General features: G+C 39.4%; 1 protein-coding gene across 1 annotated transcript in view; it reads right to left on the bottom strand.

Annotated features, from left to right (window-relative positions):
* Positions 1-17895, bottom strand: part of LOC122476438 (kinesin-like protein KIF28P) — an 80279-nt gene that overhangs the window by 32836 nt on the left and 29548 nt on the right. The window contains exon 7 of the mRNA XM_043569086.1: positions 5412-5566. Coding sequence (XP_043425021.1) covers positions 5412-5566 — 155 coding nt within the window. The remainder of the gene's footprint in view (positions 1-5411; positions 5567-17895) is intronic.

Raw genomic sequence — 17895 nt, 5'->3', positions numbered from 1 at the left:
CCAAAAAACAAGAGTCCAGGGCCGGATGACTTTCCAGGGGAATTCTACCAAACATTTAAAGAAGAGTTAACACCTATTCTTTCTAAGCTGTTCCAGAAAAATAGAAATGGAAGTAAAACTTCCAAACTCATTCTGTGAAGCCAGAATTACGTTGGTTGCAAAACCAGACAATGACCCCACTAAAAGGAGAACTACAGACCAATTTCCCTGATGAACATGGCTTCAAAAATCCTCAACAAGATACTAGCCAACCAGATCCAACAATACATTAAAGGAATTATTCACCACTACCAAGTAGGATTTATACCTGGGATGTAAGGCTGGTTCAATATCTGCAAAACAATCAATGTGATTTATCACATCAATAAAAGAAAGGAGAAGAACCACATGGTTCTCTCAATAGATGCAGAGAAAGCATTTGACAAAATACAGCATCCTTTCTTGATAAAAAAAAAAAACATCTCAATAAAGTAGGGATAGATGGAGCATACCTCAAGATCATGAAAGCCATATATGAAAGACCCACCGCTGATATTATCCTCAATGGGGGAGAATTGGGAGCTTTCCCCCTAAGGTCAGGAATACAACAGGGATGTCCACTCTCACCACTGTTATTCAACCTACTGTTGGAAGTCCTAGCCTCAGCAATCAGACAACACAAAGGAATAAAAAGCATCCAAATTGGCCAGGAGGAAGTCAAGCTTTCACTCTTTGCAGATGACATGATACTCTATATGGGAAACCCAAAAGATTCCACCAAAACACTGCTACAACTGATCCATAAATTCAGCAAAGTCTCAGGATATAAAACAATGCACAGAAATCAGTTGCATTTCTTACACCAATAATGAAGCAACAGATAAATCAAGGAATCGATCTCATTTATGATTGCACCAAAAACCATAAAATAACTAGGAATAAACCTAACCAAAGATGTAAAATCTATATACTGAAAACCATAGAAAGCTGATGAAAGAAATTGAAGACACAAAAAAGTGGAAAAATATTCTGTGTTCCTGAATTACAAGAATGAATATTGTTAAAACGTTGATACTACCTGGGACACCTGGGTGGCTCAGTCGGTTAAGCGTCTGACTTCAGCTCAGGTCATGATCTCACAGCTCGTGAGTTTGAGCCCCATGTTGGGCTCTGTGTGACAGCTCAGAGCCTGGAACCTGCTTCAGATTCCGTGTCTCCCTCTCTCTCTCCCTCTCTGCCCCTCCCCCACTTGTGTGCTCGCTCGCTCTCACTCGCTCTCTCAAAAATAAAACATTAACAAAATTTTTAAAAATAAAATTAATGTCTATACTACCCAAAGCAATCTACATATTCAGTGCAATCCCTATCCAAATAACACCAGCATTTTTCACAGAGCTAGAACAAATAATCCCAAAATTTGTATGGAACCAGAAAAGACCCTGAATAGTCAAAGCAATCCTGAAAAAGAAAACCATAGCAGCAGGCATCACAATTCAAGACCTTCAAGCTGTATTGCAAAGCTGTCATCATCAAGACACTATGGTACTGGCACAAGAGCAGACACTTAAACCAATGGAAAAGAATAGAGAACCCAGAAATGGACCCACAAACATAGGACCAACTAATCTTAGGCAAAACAGGAAAGAATATCCAATGGAATAAAGGCAGTCTCTTTGCAAATGGTGCTGGGAAAACTGGACAGCGACATGCAGAAGAATGAACCTGGACCACTTTCTGACACCATACACAAAAATAAACTCAAAATGGATGGAAGACCTAAACATAAGACAGGAAGTCATCAAAATCCTAGAGGAGAAAGCAGGCAAAAACTTCTTTGACCTCGCCTGCAGCAACTTTTTACTCAACATCTGGAGGCAAGGGAAACAAAAGCAAAAATGAACTACTGGGACCTCATCAAAATAAAAAGCTTCTGCACAGTGAAGGAAACAATCAGCAAAATTAAAAGGCAACCGACAGAATGGGAGAAGATATTTGCAAATGATATATCAGATGAAGGGTTACTATCCAAAATCTATAAAGAACTTATCAAACTCAACACCCAAGAAGCAAATAATCCAATGAAGAAATGGGAAAAGACATGAATAGACATTTTTCCAAACAAGACATCCAGATGGCTAACAGACACCTGAAAAAAATATTCAACATCACTCATCATCAGGGAAATACAAATTAAAACCACAGTAAGATATCACCTCACACCAGTCAGAATGGCTAAAATTAACAACTTGGGAAACAACCAATGTTGGCAAAGGTGTGGAGAAAGAGGATCTCTTTTGCACTGCTGGTGGGAATGCAAACTGGTGAAGCCATTTTGGAAAACAGTATGAAGCTTCCTCAAAAAGTTAAAAATAGAACTACCCAATGACCCAGTAATTGCACTTGTAGGTATTCATCCAAGGGATACAGGTGTGCTGTTTCAAAGGGGCACATGCACCCTTCAATGTTTATAGCAGCACTATTGACAATAGCCAAAGTATGGAAAGAGTCCAAAGGTCCATCAACATATGAAAGAAGATGTGGTATATATATATAAAGTGGAGTATTATTCAGCAATCAAAAAGAATGAAATCTTGCGATTTGCAACTACATGGATGGAACTAGAGGGTATTTTTACTAAGCAAAATTAGTCAGAGAAAGACAAATATCACATGATTTCACTCATATGTAATTTAAGATACAAAACAGATGAACATAAGGGAAGGGAAGCGCAAATAATATAAAAACAAGAATGGGGACATAAAAGACTCTTAAATACAGAGAACAAACTGAGGGTTGCTGGAGGGGTCGTGGGAGGGGGAATGGGCTGAATGGGTAAGGGTCATTAAGGAAAACACTTGTTGGGATGAGCACTGGGTGTTATACATAGGATATGAATCACTGGAATCTACTTCTGAAATCATTATTGCACTATATGCTAACTAACTTGGATGTAAATTTAAAAATAAATGAATAATATTAATAAAAAAATGAATTCAGAGACAGAAAGAAATCTAGTATATCAATAGCACTAATGAAGAAAGAGGATTTCGAGAGGGAAAAGTGAAGAATTTAAAAAACGAACACTGTCAAACAGAAATAATAATGTATTTGGGGGTTAAAGAAGAATAGAATTAAAATACATATCAAAGTTACATATGGAGGTTGGAGATCCTTGTAGTATTCAGGAAGAGGATAAAGCATTCACTATTTTGCAGACTTTGGCCAATCAAACAGATTAAAAAGGCAAGTAACGGTTAAGCGTATATTCAATTTTGGTCTATGACAGAGATAGCATAGAAGATCCCCTGAGGAGAGGAGGAACTATTCAACAGTGTCACTGGAAAAATTGGTAATCCATAAGGTAAAAATAATGAAAAGGACGCCTACCTTATACTACACACAGAAATCAAGTCCAGATGGATAGGAAATTAAATGAAATTTAGGGAGATGGCTTTCAGACGCTACTTTTCTTAAACAAGACTCAGGAAATGCTAAACAAAAACCACTACCATGATTTCTACTCATCAATAGACACCTTCCATTGAAAAGACATGCTATGTGCTGGGTGAAGGTGCTTATATACCTGAGAAACGAGTAATAAAAATATGTAAAGAATGCCTATGAATCAATAAAAAGACAGTAACTGGGTAGAATAATGGGAAAAACAGAACGTTTTGAGAGGAGACATATTGCCAGTAAACGTATCACATGATGCTCAAACTTGCTAAAAACCAAGAGTATCAAGACCACGGTAAGGTATCTTCATACCCATTTAATTAGTAAGTATCAAGAAGTGTGGTAATACCAAGCCTTAGAAAAGATGTGGATCAATGGGATATTTTATCCATTGCTGCTGGGAGTGTAAATTGGCCCCACCATTTTGGAAAATAACTTGTCACCACCCTCAAAATTTATTATTGCACACAACTTGTATATAATCCAACAATTTCAGTCCTTTTTCTATACTCAAAAGAAACTTTAATATATTGATACCCTGTGATTTGTACAAGAATGTTCATAATAGCGCCGTTTGTAATAGCAAAAAAACCCAAAACCTGGGAACAACCAAAATGCCAACCAACAGGAGAACCAATGAAGAAGTTGTGGCATGTTCCCACCATGGAATACTACATCATAAGGAAAAAGAACAACTTCTACTACAAAAAGGAATCTCATAGGCACAATGTCTAGTGACAGAACAGAAGGTAAATTAACTATAGCCACAGATAGCATGGACACATACTGTTAATAATGTTGCATCTAAAAGCCAATCCCGACAATTCTACTCCTGGGTGTGTACTTGAGAGGAATGAGAAATTATTTTCCCCAAAGCACACATACAAGAATGTTCATAGCAACCTTATTTAGAATACTCAAAACCTGGATGCAAATGAAATGTCCATCAATAGGAGAATGGATAAATGATTGTGGCACATTCCTACAATGGAATGCTACATAGCAATGAAAAAGAACTAATAATTGCTACATGAGAAACATGGCCTAGTCTCCTAGACACAGTCCTTAGTGAATGAAGCCAGATGCAAAAAACAATGGCCTCTTATAAATGGTCACATCTATATGAAAATCTATACAGTTAGGCAAAGGTCAATTTGTAGTGGCAAAGGTCAGTTTCTTCTGGTGGAAGAGAAAGCTAGGAGGGAAGTACAAGGGACGTTTCTGGGTTTTGGAAATGTTCTATATCTTGAGCTGGGTGGTAATTACACAGATATATATGTATAAAAATTCATTGACCTGAACATTTAAGATTTGCACACTTTTTGTAGTTTATATATATATTTTTTTTTTAACGTTTTTTTTTTTAATTTTTGAGATAGGGAGAGACAGAGCATGAACAGGGGAGGGTCAGAGAGAGAGGGAGACACAGAATCTGAAACAGGCTCCGGGTTCCGAGCTGTCGGCACAGAGCCCGACGCGGGGCTCGAACCCACAGACCATGAGATCATGACCTGAGCCGAAGTCGGCCGCTTAACCGACTGAGCCACCCAGGCGCCCCTGTAGTTTATATTTTAATCACTTAAGAACAGGATCCAGAAAACAATGTAATATTTTATACCCTTTGTAAACATTTCAAAAATGAGGACCACTAACTAATAATATTCACATGTGATAAAAACAAGAAAGGATGAAAGAAGAAAGGGAGGGAGGGACAGAGAGGGGTAAACAAAATTCAAGATGGCAGTTACCTCCAAGGGGAGCACAGTAGAGAAATACCAACGATTTCTTGGGTTGGGTGGTGGCTTTATTAGTGTTTTTAATTTTATTAAAAAGCAATTCATTTAAAATAAATAGGAGGACCAGGTATGAACCAATGATGACAGTGGATCATGACTCAAGGGTTATGATTAATCTAATTTCTGATATCTGGGGTCATTTTTACGATAGAAATAAATACCTATGCACAGGTTATTTACCTGATAACATTTCCTAAATTGGTTAAACTTAAGTTAACTTGTGATCCTTCCCTCAGTCTGTCTCCTTCAGATCCTGAAGATTTCTGCCTTTCACTTCCTGCTAAATCCACCAAATTAATCGTGGATTGCTTGGTGAGGTCTCTGTCCAGGAAAACCTGTGTGGGAGAGCACCACAGTCATGTTATCAGAGTGGTAGCAGGCTACATATGAAGTCAGTCCAGTTCACATTTTAAAACATTTTTTTCTATTTGTACTTCACACTCAAAAGCATATAATAAAATTTAAAACATTTAATATTACTGGGGCGCCTGGGTGCCTCAGTTGGTTAGGTGACCGACTTGGGCTCAGGTCATGATCTCCCGGTTCGTGGGTTTGAGCCCCATATCGGGCTCTGCGCTGACAGCTCAGAGCCTGGAGCCTGCTTCGGATTCTGTGTCTCCCTCTCTCTCTGCCCCTCTTCCACTCACACTCTGTCTCTCTCTCAAATGTAAATAAACATTAAATTAAAAAAAAACATATTACACATTAATATGTAATATATAATGTATGTATTATATATTATAAATAAAAATAATATAAATTTAAAACAAAATTTAAAAAATAAATTAATATATAATATATATTATAAATAAAAATTAATATTATAAGTTTAAAACATATAAAATTTTAAAACCTATAATGAAAATGAAAAAGCCATCTTTTTTTACAATGGCATTTTACAATAATACACCACCAGGCCCAAATATCTCTGTTACTCCCTCTCAATTTTGCAGAGCTATTCCCAGTGATCTATTAGATACCAATTGCTGCTCTCAAGTATTTTGATGGTCAAACATTTTAATTTTTTTTTAACGTTTATTTATTGAGAGACAGAGACACACAGCTGAAGTCAGATGCTTAACCGACTGAGCCACCTGGGTGCCCCGATGATCAAACATTTTATTTTATTTTATTTTATTTTATTTTATTTTATTTTATTTTATTTTATTTTATTTTATTTTATTTTTATTTTTTTAATTTAACTTTTTTATTTTTTAAAAATTTACATCCAAATTAGTGTATAGTGAAGCAATGATTTCAGTAGATTTCTTAATGCCCCTTACCCATTTAGCCCATCCCCCCTCCCACAACCCCTCCAGCAACTCTCAGTTTGTTCTCCATATTTATGAGTCTCTTTTGTCCCCCTTTCTGTTTTTATATTATTTTTGTTTCCCTTCCCTTATTTTCATCTGTTTTGTCTCTTAAAGTCCTCATATGAGTGAAGTCATAGGATTTTTGTCTTTCTCTGACTAATTTCACTTAGCATAATACCCTCCGGTCCTATCCATGTAGTTGCAAATGGCAAGATTTCATTCTTTTTGATTGCTGAGTAATACTCCATCATATATATATATACATACATACACACACACACACACACACACACACACACACACCCCACATCTTCTTTATCCATTCATCCATCAGTGGACATTTGGGCTCTTTCCATACTTTGGCTATTGCTGATAGTGCTGCTATAAACATGGGGGTGCATGTGTCCCTTCGAAACAGCACACCTGTATCCCTTGGATAAATGCCTAGTAGTGCAATTGCTGGGTCGTAGGGTAGTTCTCTTTTTAGTTTTTTGAGGAACCTCCATACTGTTTTCCAGAGTGGCTGCAGCAGCTTGCATTCCCACCAACAATGGAAAAGAGATCCTCTTTCTCCACATCCTCGCCAACATCTGTTGTTGCCTGAACTGTTAACGTTAGTCTGACAGGTGTAAGGTGTTATCTCATTGTGGTTTTGATTTGTATTTCCCTGATGATGAGTGATGTGGAGCATTTTTTCATGTGTTGGTTGGCCATCTGGATGTCTTCTTTGGAGAAGTGTCTATTCATGTCTTTTGCCCATTTCTTCACTGGATTATTTGTTTTTTGGGTGTTGAGTTTGATAAGTTCTTTGTAGATTTTGGATACTAACCCTTTATCTGATATGTCATTTGCAAATATCTTCTCCCATTCCGTCGGTTGCCTTTTAATTTTGCTGATTGTTTCCTTCGCTGTGCAGAAGCTTTTTATTTTGATGAGGTCCCAGTATTTCATTTTTGCTTTGGTTTTCCTTGCCTCCAGAGACATGTTGTGTAAGAAATTGCTGCAGGCAAGACCAAAGAGGTTTTTGCCTGCTTTCTCCTCGAGGATTTTGATGGTTTCCTGTCTTACATTGAGGTCTTTCATCCACTTTGAGTTTATTTTTGTGTCTGGTGTAAGAAAGTGGTCCAGGTTCATTCTTCTGCATGTTCCTGTCCAGTTTTCCCAGCACCACTTGCTGAAGAGACTGTCTTTATTCCATTGGATATTCTTTCCTGTTTTGTCAAAGATTAGTTGCCCATATGTTTGTGGGTCCATTTCTGGGTTCTCTATTCTATTCCATTGATCTGAGTGTCTGTTCTTGTGCCAGTACCATACTGTCTTGATGATTACAGCTTTGTAGTGTAGCTTGAAGTCTGGGATTGTGATGCCTCCTGCTTTGGTTTTCTTTTTCAGGATTGCTTTGGCTATTCGGAGTCTTTTCTGGCTCCATACAAATTTTAGGATTATTTGTTCTAGCTCTGTGAAGAATGCTCATATTACTTTGATAGGGATTGCATTGAATATGTAGATTGCGGGGCGCCTGGGTGGCGCAGTCGGTTAAGCGTCCGACTTCAGCCAGGTCACGATCTCACGGTCCGGGAGTTCGAGCCCCGCATCAGGCTCTGGGCTGATGGCTCAGAGCCTGGAGCCTGCTTCCGATTCTGTGTCTCCCTCTCTCTCTGCCCCTCCCCTGTTCATGCTCTGTCTCTCTCTGTCCCAAAAATAAATAAACGTTGAATATGTAGATTGCTTTGGGTAGTATCGACATTTTAACCATATTTGTTCTTCTTATCCAGGAGCATGGAATCTTTTTCCATTTCTTTGTGTCTTCAATTTCTTTAATCAGCTTTCTATAGTTTTCAGTGTATAGATTTTTCACCTCTTTGGTTAGATATATTCCTAGGTATTTTATGGTTTTTGGTGCAACTGTAAATGGGATCGATTCCTCGATTTCTCTTTCTGTCACTTCATTGTTGGTGTATAGAAATGCAACTGATTTCTGTGCATTGATTTTATATCCTACAACTTTGCTGAATTCATGAATCAGTTCTAGCAGTTTTTTGGTGGAATCTTTTGGGTTTTCCATATAGAGTATCATGTCATCTGAAGAGTGAAAGTTTGACCTCCTTCTGGCTGATTTGGATGCCTTTTATTTCTTTGTGTTGTCTGATTACAGAGGCTAAGATTCCAATACTGTGTTGAATAGCAGTGGCGAGAGTGGACATCCCTGTCTCGTTCCTGACCTTATGGGGAAAGCTGTCAGTTTTTCCCCATTGGGGGTGATATTAGTGTTGGGTCACTCGTATATGGCTTTTGTAATCTCAAGGTATGATCCTTCTATCCCTACTTTCTTTAGGGTTTTTATCAAGAAAGGATGCTGTATTTTGTCAAATGCTTTCTCTACATCTATTGAGAGGATCATATGGTTCTTGTCCTTTCTTTTATTGATGTGATGAATCACATTAATTGTTTTGCGGATATTGAACCAGCCCTGCATCCCAGGTATAAATCCCACTTGGTGGTGGTGAATAATTTTTTTAATGTTTCGTTGGATCCGGTTGGCTAATATCTTGTTGAGGATTTTTGCATCCATGTTCATCAGGGAAATTGGTCTATAGTTCTCCTTTTTAGTGGGGTCTCTGTCTGGTTTTGGAATCAGGGTAATGCTGGCTTCATAGAAAGAGTTTGGAAGTTTTCCTTCCATTTCTATTTTTTGGAACAGTTTCAAGAGAATAGGTGTTAACTCTTCTTTAAATGTTTGGTAGAATCCCCCTGGAAAGCCATCTGGCCCTGGACTCTTGTTTTTTGGCAGATTTTTGATTACTAATTCAATTTCCTTACTGGTTATGGGTCTGTTCAAACTTTCTATTTCTTCCTGTTTCAGTTTTGGTAGGATATATGTTTCTAGGAATTTGTCCATTTCTTCCAGATTGCCCATTTTGTTGGCATATAATTGCTCATAATATTCTCTTATTATTGGATCAAACATTTTAAATAGAAGATACTGGGAAATCTACAAAATGAGTAAGTGTTCAGGGTGGTGTGGTCATGCACGGAAGGGATGAGAACATAGACTTTAGAATATGGTAGGTCACCTTGCTGGTTACATGAATGTGAGAAATAGCTTGTCAGAATTTCAACTGTCTGAGTTGGAAATCAGGGATAATAGCATATTAGGTGTTAGGAGGGCAACAGATAAGAGAAATACTGGTTCTAACAATGCCTGGCATACAGTAACAGGTGTTAATATTACTACTGACACCAATAAGCAGAGCGTAATGCTCGGTTTCTACACATATATTTTTCAGTGGATTTCTTCGCTTGACTCTAAAATAAAGGGGCACCTGGGTGGCTCAGTCAGTCAGGGGTCTGCCTTCGGCTCAGGTCAAGATCTCAGGATTTGTGAGTTTAAGCCCCACGTCGGGCTCTCTGCTTTCCACACAGAGCCTGCTTCAGATCCTCTGTCTCGCCCCCCACCCCGCCCAAGAAAACAAAACAAAAAAACAGCAATGGAAGAAAACACAAAACAACTAAAATAAAACATCAAGTTACAAAAATAGCGCAAACCTATATAAAGTTTATTAACAATTGGAAAATATCTGAACAGTCCTGAAAAGCCTACAAAATTCCTTATCTTACTTTTAATTGGAGTACAGTTGGGGCTCGACATTATATTAGCTTCAGGTGGGCAACATGGTGATTTGACAATTACGTATGTTACAAAATGCTCCCCACGGGGAGCGTAGTCTCCGTCTGTCACCATACACCGTTATTACAATATCATTGACTAGTCCCTATGCTGTACTTTTCATTCCTGAGGCTCACTCATTTTATAAGTTTGTACCTCTTAATTTCCTTCACCTATGTCACCCATCCCTCCAAACCCTCCCCACTGGGGACCGCTAGCTCTCTGTATTTATTAAGTCCGTTTCTGTTTATGTGTTTGTTCATTTGTCTTGTTTTTTAAGATTCCACATATAATTGAAATCCTGTGGTATTTTTCTTTCTCTCTTTTCACGTAGCACAACGCCCTCTACGTCCATTGACATTGTCCCGAAAGGCAAGATTTCATTCTTTTTTTTTTTTTTTTAAATTTTTAACGTTTTTATTTATTTTTGAGACAGAGAGAGACAGAACATGAAGGGGGGAGGGGCAGAGAGAGAAGGAGACACAGAATCGGAAGCAGGCTCCAGGCTCTGAGCCATCAGCCCAGAGCCCGACGCGGGGCTCGAACTCACGGACTGCGAGATCGTGACCTGGTTGAAGTCGGACGCTTAGCCGACTGCGCCACCCAGGCGCCCCAAGATTTCATTCTTTTTTATAGCTGAGTAATATTCTATTGAGGATATATACCACGTGGTATTGACTGACGCTTGGGTTGTTTCCATATCTTGGCTGTTGTAAATAATGCTGCAATAAATGTAGATGTATGTATATCTTTTGAACTAGGGTTTTCATTTTCTTTGGGTGAGTACCCAGGAGTGGGATTGCTGGATCATATGGTACTTACATTTTTAATTTTTTGAAGAAACTCCACACTTTTCCACAGTGGCCACACCAACTTACCTTCCTACCAGCAGTGTCCAAGAGTTCCCTTTCTCCACATCTTCACCAACACTTGTTATTTCTTGTGGTTTTGATTCTAGCCATTCTCACAGGTGTGAGGTGATATCTCATTGTGGTTTTGATGATGAGTAATGTTGAGCATCTTTTCATGTGTCTGTATGCCTTCTTTGGAACATGTCTACTCAGGCCCTCTGCCCAATTTTTAAGTCAGATTATTTGGGGTTGGGTTTTTTTTTGTTGTTGTTTTTTGATATTGAGTTGTATGACTTCTTTATGTATTTTGGACACTAACCCCTTATTGAATATACCATTTGCATTTATCTTTTCCCATTCAGTGTGTTGCCTTTTCATTTTGTTGATGGTTTCCTTTGCTCTGCAAAACCTTTTTATTTTGATGTGTCCCAACTGTTTATTTTTGCTTTTGTTGCTATTGTCTGAAGAGACAGAACCAGAAAAATATTAAGACTGTTATCTGAGCATTTACAGCCTATGTTTTCTTTCTTTAAATAGACCTTTTAAACCACTTTTTAAATGTTTATTTATTTTTGAGAGAAAGAGAGAGTAAGAGTGGGGGAGGGACAGAGAGAGAGGGAGACACAGAATCCGAAGCAGGCTCCAGGCTCCGAGCTGTCAGCACAGAGCCCAACGCGAGACTCGAACCCATGAGCCGTGAGATCCTGACCTGAGCCGAAGTTGGACGTTCAACCGACTGAGCACCCAGGCACTCCTCTTTTTTTTTAATTTAATTAAATTTTTTTTAATTTACTACATTCAGTTATCACTTTTAGGTCTTTAATCCATCTTGAGTTTATTGTTGTGTATGGTGTTAGAAAGCGGTCCAGTTTCGGGGCGCCTGGGTGGCTCAGTGGGTTAAGCGTCCGGCATCAGCTCGGGTCATGATCTCACGGCTCGTGAGTTCGAGCCCCATGTCAGGCTCTGTGCTGACAGCTCAGAACCTGGAGCCTGCTTCAGATTCTGTGTCTCCCTCTCTCTCTGCCCCTCCCCTGCTCATGCTCTGTCTCTCTCTGTCTCAAAAATAAATAAAAACATTAACAATTTTTTTTTAAAAAAGAAAGCAGTCCAGTTTCATTATTTTGCACACAGCTCGCCAGTTTTCCCAACATGGTTTATTGAAGAGACTGTCTTTTCTCCCGTTGCATGTTCTCTCCTCTGTTGTAGATTAATTGCCCATAAAAGTGTGTGTTTATCTCTGGCCTCTCTGTTGTGCTCCATTGATCGATGTATCTGCTTCTGTGGCTGTACCATACTGTTGATTGCTATAGCTTTGTAGTATACTTTGAAATCTGGGATTCTAATTCCTCCAGCTTCATTCCTCTTTCTCAAGACTGCTTTGGTTATTTGGGCTCTTTTGTGGTTCTGTACAAATTTTAGGATTATTTGTTATAGTTCTATTAAAAAAAAAAGCAACAGTACTGGTATTTTGATGGGGATTGCATGGGATCTGTAGCTTGCTTTGGGTAGCGTAGACATTTTAACGGTATTTGTTCTTCCAACCCTTGAACATGGAATGTCTTTCCATTTATTTGTGTCTTCTTTGGGGCGCCTGGGTGGCTCAGTCAGTTGAGCGTCCGACTTCAGCTCAGGTGATGATCTCGCGATCATGTGTCAGCACAGAGTTGCTTTGGATCCTCTGTCCCCCTCGCTCTCTGCCCACCCCCCTCCTTGCTTGCACGCATGCACTCTGATTCCTTCTCTCTCTCTCTCAAAAATAAATAAACGTTAAAAAAATTATTTGTGTCTTCTCCAGTGTCTTTGATCAATGTCGTATAGCTTTCAGAGGACATTTCTTTTTATCTCCTTGGTTAAATTCATTCCTGGGTATTTTATTCTTTCTGCTAGAATTATAAATAGGATTGTTTTCTTAATTTCTCTTTCCACTAGTTTGTTATTAATGTATAGAAACAGGAATCTATAGACTTCTGTATATCTATTTTGTATCCTGAAACTTTACTGAATTCATTTATTAATTATAGTCGTTTTTTGGTAGACTTTAGGGTATTCCACGTATAGTATCATGTCGCCTGCAAATAGTGAAAAATTTTACTTCTTTCTTACTTATTTGGATACCTTATATTCTTTTTCATGTCTGATCATCTGATTGCTGTGGCCAGGACTTCCACATGTGTTTTTTTTTTTTTTAATTTTAAAAAAATATTTATTTATTTATTTATTTATTTATTTATTTATTTATTTATTTTAAAAGACTTTTTTTAAACGTTTATTTATTTATTTTTTAAAATTTTTTTTTTCAACGTTTATTTATTTTTGGGCCAGAGAGAGACAGAGCATGAATGGGGGAGGGGCAGAGAGAGAGGGAGACACAGAATCGGAAACAGGCTCCAGGCTCTGAGCCATCAGCCCAGAGCCTGACGCGGGGCTCGAACTCACGGACCGCGAGATCGTGACCTGGCTGAAGTCGGACGCTTAACTGACTGCGCCACCCAGGCGCCCCAAACGTTTATTTATTTTTGAGACAGAGAGAGACAGAGCATGAACGGGGGAGGGGCAGAGAGAGAGGGAGACACAGAATCTGAAACAGGCTCCAGGCTCTGAGCGGTCAGCACAGAGCTCAATGCGGGGCTCGAACTCACGGACCGCGAGATCGTGACCTGGCTGAAGTCGGACGCTTAACTGACTGCGCCACCCAGGCGCCCCAAACGTTTATTTATTTTTGAGACAGAGAGAGACAGAGCATGAACGGGGGAGGGGCAGAGAGAGAGGGAGACACAGAATCTGAAACAGGCTCCAGGCTCTGAGCGGTCAGCACAGAGCTCAATGCGGGGCTCGAACTCACGGACCGTGAGATCATGACCTGAGCTGAAGTCGGACGCCCAACCGACTGAGCCACCCAGGCGCCCCAAACGTTTATTTATTTTTGAGACAGAGAGAGACAGAGCATGAACGGGGGAGGGGCAGAGAGAGAGGGAGACACAGAATCGGAAGCAGGCTCCAGGTTCTGAGCCGTCAGCACAGAGCCCGACGCGAGGCCCGAACTCACGGACCATGAGATCACGACCTGAGCCGAAGTCGGACGCTCAACCGACTGAGCCATCCAGGCGCCCCTATTTTTCTAAGTTTTTTTTTTTAATTTTTTTTTTTTTTTAGGACTTCCACCTGTTGAATAAAAGTGAGCACATCCTGTCTTGTTCCTCATCTTTGAGGAAACGCCTTTAGTTTTTTACCACTGAGTATAATGCCTGCTGTGGGTTTTTCACATGTGGACTTTATTATGTACATTGAGTTGTGTTCCTCTTAAATCCACCTTATTGAGAGTTTTCGTGATGAACACATGCTAAGTTTTGTCAAAGGCTCTTTTCCGCATCTGTTAATCCTATGATTTTTGTCCTTCATTTGTTAACGTGGTACATTACGTTGATTGATTTGCAAACCTTGAGCTACCCTTGCGTCCCTGAAATAAATCCTACTTGATTGTGGGAATGATACTTTTCGTGTATTGTTGAATTTGGTTTGTAGAAGATTTTTGCATGTATGTTCATCAAGGATATCAACCTTTAACATTTTTTAATTTGCATCAAGATGACGCTGGCCTCCTACTGTGAAAAATTTGGAACGTTTCTTTCCTATTTTTTGGAATAGTTTGAAAAGAACAGGTATTAACGCTTCTTTAAATGTTGGTAGACTTCATCTGTGAAGCCATGTGGTCCTGCGATTTTGTTTGCTGGGAGTTCTTTGAATGCCAATTCAGTGTTTTTCCTGGTTATTGGTCTGGTCAGATTTTCTATTTCTTCTCAATTCAGACTTGGACTTGTGCATTTCTAGGAATTTATCCATTTCTTCTATCCATTTGTCCAGTTTGTTGGTGTATAATCTTTTGTAGTAGTCTTCGTAGAGAGAGAGTGTGTGCAAGTCAGGGAGGGCCAGAGGGAGAGAGAGAATCCCCCGCAGGCTCCAATCCCAGTGCAGAGCCTGATGTGATTTCAAACTCCTTAAGTTTCTTGAGGTGTATTTTGTGGCCTAACATGAAATCTACCCTGGAGAATGTTTCATGTACACTTGAAAAGAATTTGTATTCTGCTGTTCTTGGATGGGATATGTATCTGTGCGATCCGTCTGGTCTCATGTGTCATTCAAAGCCACTGTTTCCTTGTTGACTTTCTGTCTGGACGATCTGTCCACTGACTTAAGTGGGGTGTTGAAGTCCCCTCCTATTGTTGTATTACTGTCAATTTCTCCCTTTATGTCTGTTAATATTGTCTTTATATATTTAGGTGCTCCTATGTTGGGTGCAGACAGATTTACAACTGTTATAGCCTCTTGTTAGACTGATCCCTTTATCATTATGTAATGATGTCTCTTGTTACAGTCTTTGTTTTAAAGTCAATTTTGTCTACCCTAGCATTTGTTTTTTGCTTCCACATGCGTGGAATATCTTTGGCCATCTTTTCCCTCTCAGTCTGTATGTATCCTTAGGTCTGAAGTGAATCCCTGAGGCAGCATATAGTTGGGTCTTGTTTGTTTGTTTGTTTATTCCATTCAGTCACTTTATGTTCTTTTGATTGGAACATGTAGTCCATTTACGTTCATTTTTTCCAAGTTTTGGTTTAAATTCTAGTTAGGGGTGCTTGGGTGGCTCAGTCAGTTGAGCGTCTGACCCTTGGTTTGGGCTCAGGTCATGATCTCCCAGTTAGTGAATTTGAGCCCCACATTGGGCTCCATGCTGACAGTGCAGAGCCTCCTTGGGATTCTCTCTCTCCCTCTCTCTCTGTCCCTCCCCTGTTCAGGCACTCTCACTCTGTCTTAAAATAAATAAATAAATAAATAAATAAATAAATAAATAAGTAAGTAAGTAAGTAAGTAAGTAAGTAAGTTCTAATCAGTTAACATACAGGGTATTATTGGTTTCAGGAGTAGAACTCAGTGATTCATCACTTACATACAACATCCAGTGCTCATCCCAACAAGTGCCCTCATTAATACCCATCCCCCACCTAGCCCATCCCCCACCACCTCCCTTCAGCAATCCTCAGTTTGTTCTTTGTTGTTAAGGGTCTCTTATAGCTTGCTTCCTTTTCTTTGTCCCCCCTTACTGTATGTTCATCTGTTTTGTTTCTTAAATTCCACATATGAGTGAAATCATGGTATTTGTCTTTTCTCTGACTGACTTATTTCGTTTAACATAATACACTCTAGCTCCATCCACGTTGTCACAAATGGGAAGGTTTTATTCTTTGTGATGGCTGGGTAGTATTGCATTGTGTGTGTGTGTGTGTGTGTGTGTGTGTGTACGTACATACCACATCTTCTTTATCCATTCATCAGTTGATAGACATTTGAGCTCTTTCCATACTTTGGCTATTGTTGATAGTGCTGCTTTAGACATCAGGGCGCATGCACCCCTCCGAATCTATTTTTTTTTTGATCCTTTTGGTAAATACTTAGTAGTGCGATTGCTGGATCATAGGGTAGTTCTATCTTTAACTTTTGGGGGAATCTCCATACTGTTTTCCAGAGCAGCTGCACCTGTTCATTACCACCAACAGTGCAAAAGGGTTCTCCTTTCTCACATGCTCATCAACATCTCTTGTTTCATGTGTTGTTAATATTAGCCATTCCGACTGGTGTGAGGTAATATCTCATCATAGTTTGGATTTGTATTTCCCTGATGATGAGTGATGTTGAGCATCTTATGTGTCCGTTAGCCATCTGGTGTCTTCTTCGGAGAAATGTCTATTCATATCTTCTGCCCATTTCTTGACCAGATTATTTGTTTTTTTGGGTATTGAGTTTGATGAGTTCTTTATAGATTTTGAATACTAACCCCTTATCAGATATGTCATTTGCAAATATCTTCTCCCATTCCATTGGCTGCCTTTTAGTTTTGTTGATTGTTTCCTTTGCTGTGCAGAAGCTTTTTATCTTGATGAAGTCCCAATAGTTCCTTTTTGCTTTGGCGATGTGTCTAGTAAGAAGTTGTTCCGGCCAAGGTCAAAGAGGTTGCTACCTATGTTCTCCTCTAGGATTTTGGTGATTTCCTGTCTCACATTTAGGTCTTTGTCCATTTTGAATTTATTTTTGTGTGTGGTGTAAGAAAGTGGTCCAGTTTCATTCTTCTGCATGCTGGTGTCCAGTTTTCCCAACACCATTTGTCAAAGAGACCATCTTTTTTTCATTGGATATTCTTTCCTACTTTGTCAAAGATTAGTTGACCATATAGTTGTGGGTCCATTTCTGGGTTTTCTATTCTGTTCCATTGATCTGTGTGTCTGTTCCTGTGCCAGTACCATACTGTCTTGATGACTACAGTTTTGTAATACAGCTTGAAGTCTGGAATTGTGATTCCTCCAGCTTTTCATTTCTTTTTCAGGATTGCTTTCGCTATTCAGGGTCTTTAGCGGTTGCATAGAAATTTCAGGATTGTTTGTTCTAGCTGTGTGAAAAATGCTGGTAGTCCATTTACATTTAAAGTAATTATTGATAAGTATATAGTTCTTGTTATTTTGTTAGTAAACAAAATTTATTGCTCTTTTCCTTAGGTGCTTAATCGACTGAGCCACCCAGGTGGCCCAGACTCTTGGATTCTTATGGCGCTTTGCCTCTCCCAGAGTTAAGTCCACTGATTTTCAAAGCCAGGTGTTATAAGGCTTGTCTTTCCGATGCAGGTCTCCAGGGCAGGGGGTGCCCGAGGTAAAGTCTGATACCCTCGCTCGTGAGGGAAAATCTTGGTGCCTGGGATATCCTTCTCGCTTGGGCATCATTATGCTTGGGCTTTGCTTTCCAGCCAGGTCTCCGCCCCCTCCTACCCTTCTCAATGGGGGTTATCTCTC

The sequence above is a fragment of the Prionailurus bengalensis genome, chromosome E4 (genome assembly GCF_016509475.1).
Source record: "Prionailurus bengalensis isolate Pbe53 chromosome E4, Fcat_Pben_1.1_paternal_pri, whole genome shotgun sequence".
Taxonomy (NCBI): domain Eukaryota; kingdom Metazoa; phylum Chordata; class Mammalia; order Carnivora; family Felidae; genus Prionailurus; species Prionailurus bengalensis.
This window is presented reverse-complemented; position numbering and strand designations above follow the sequence as displayed.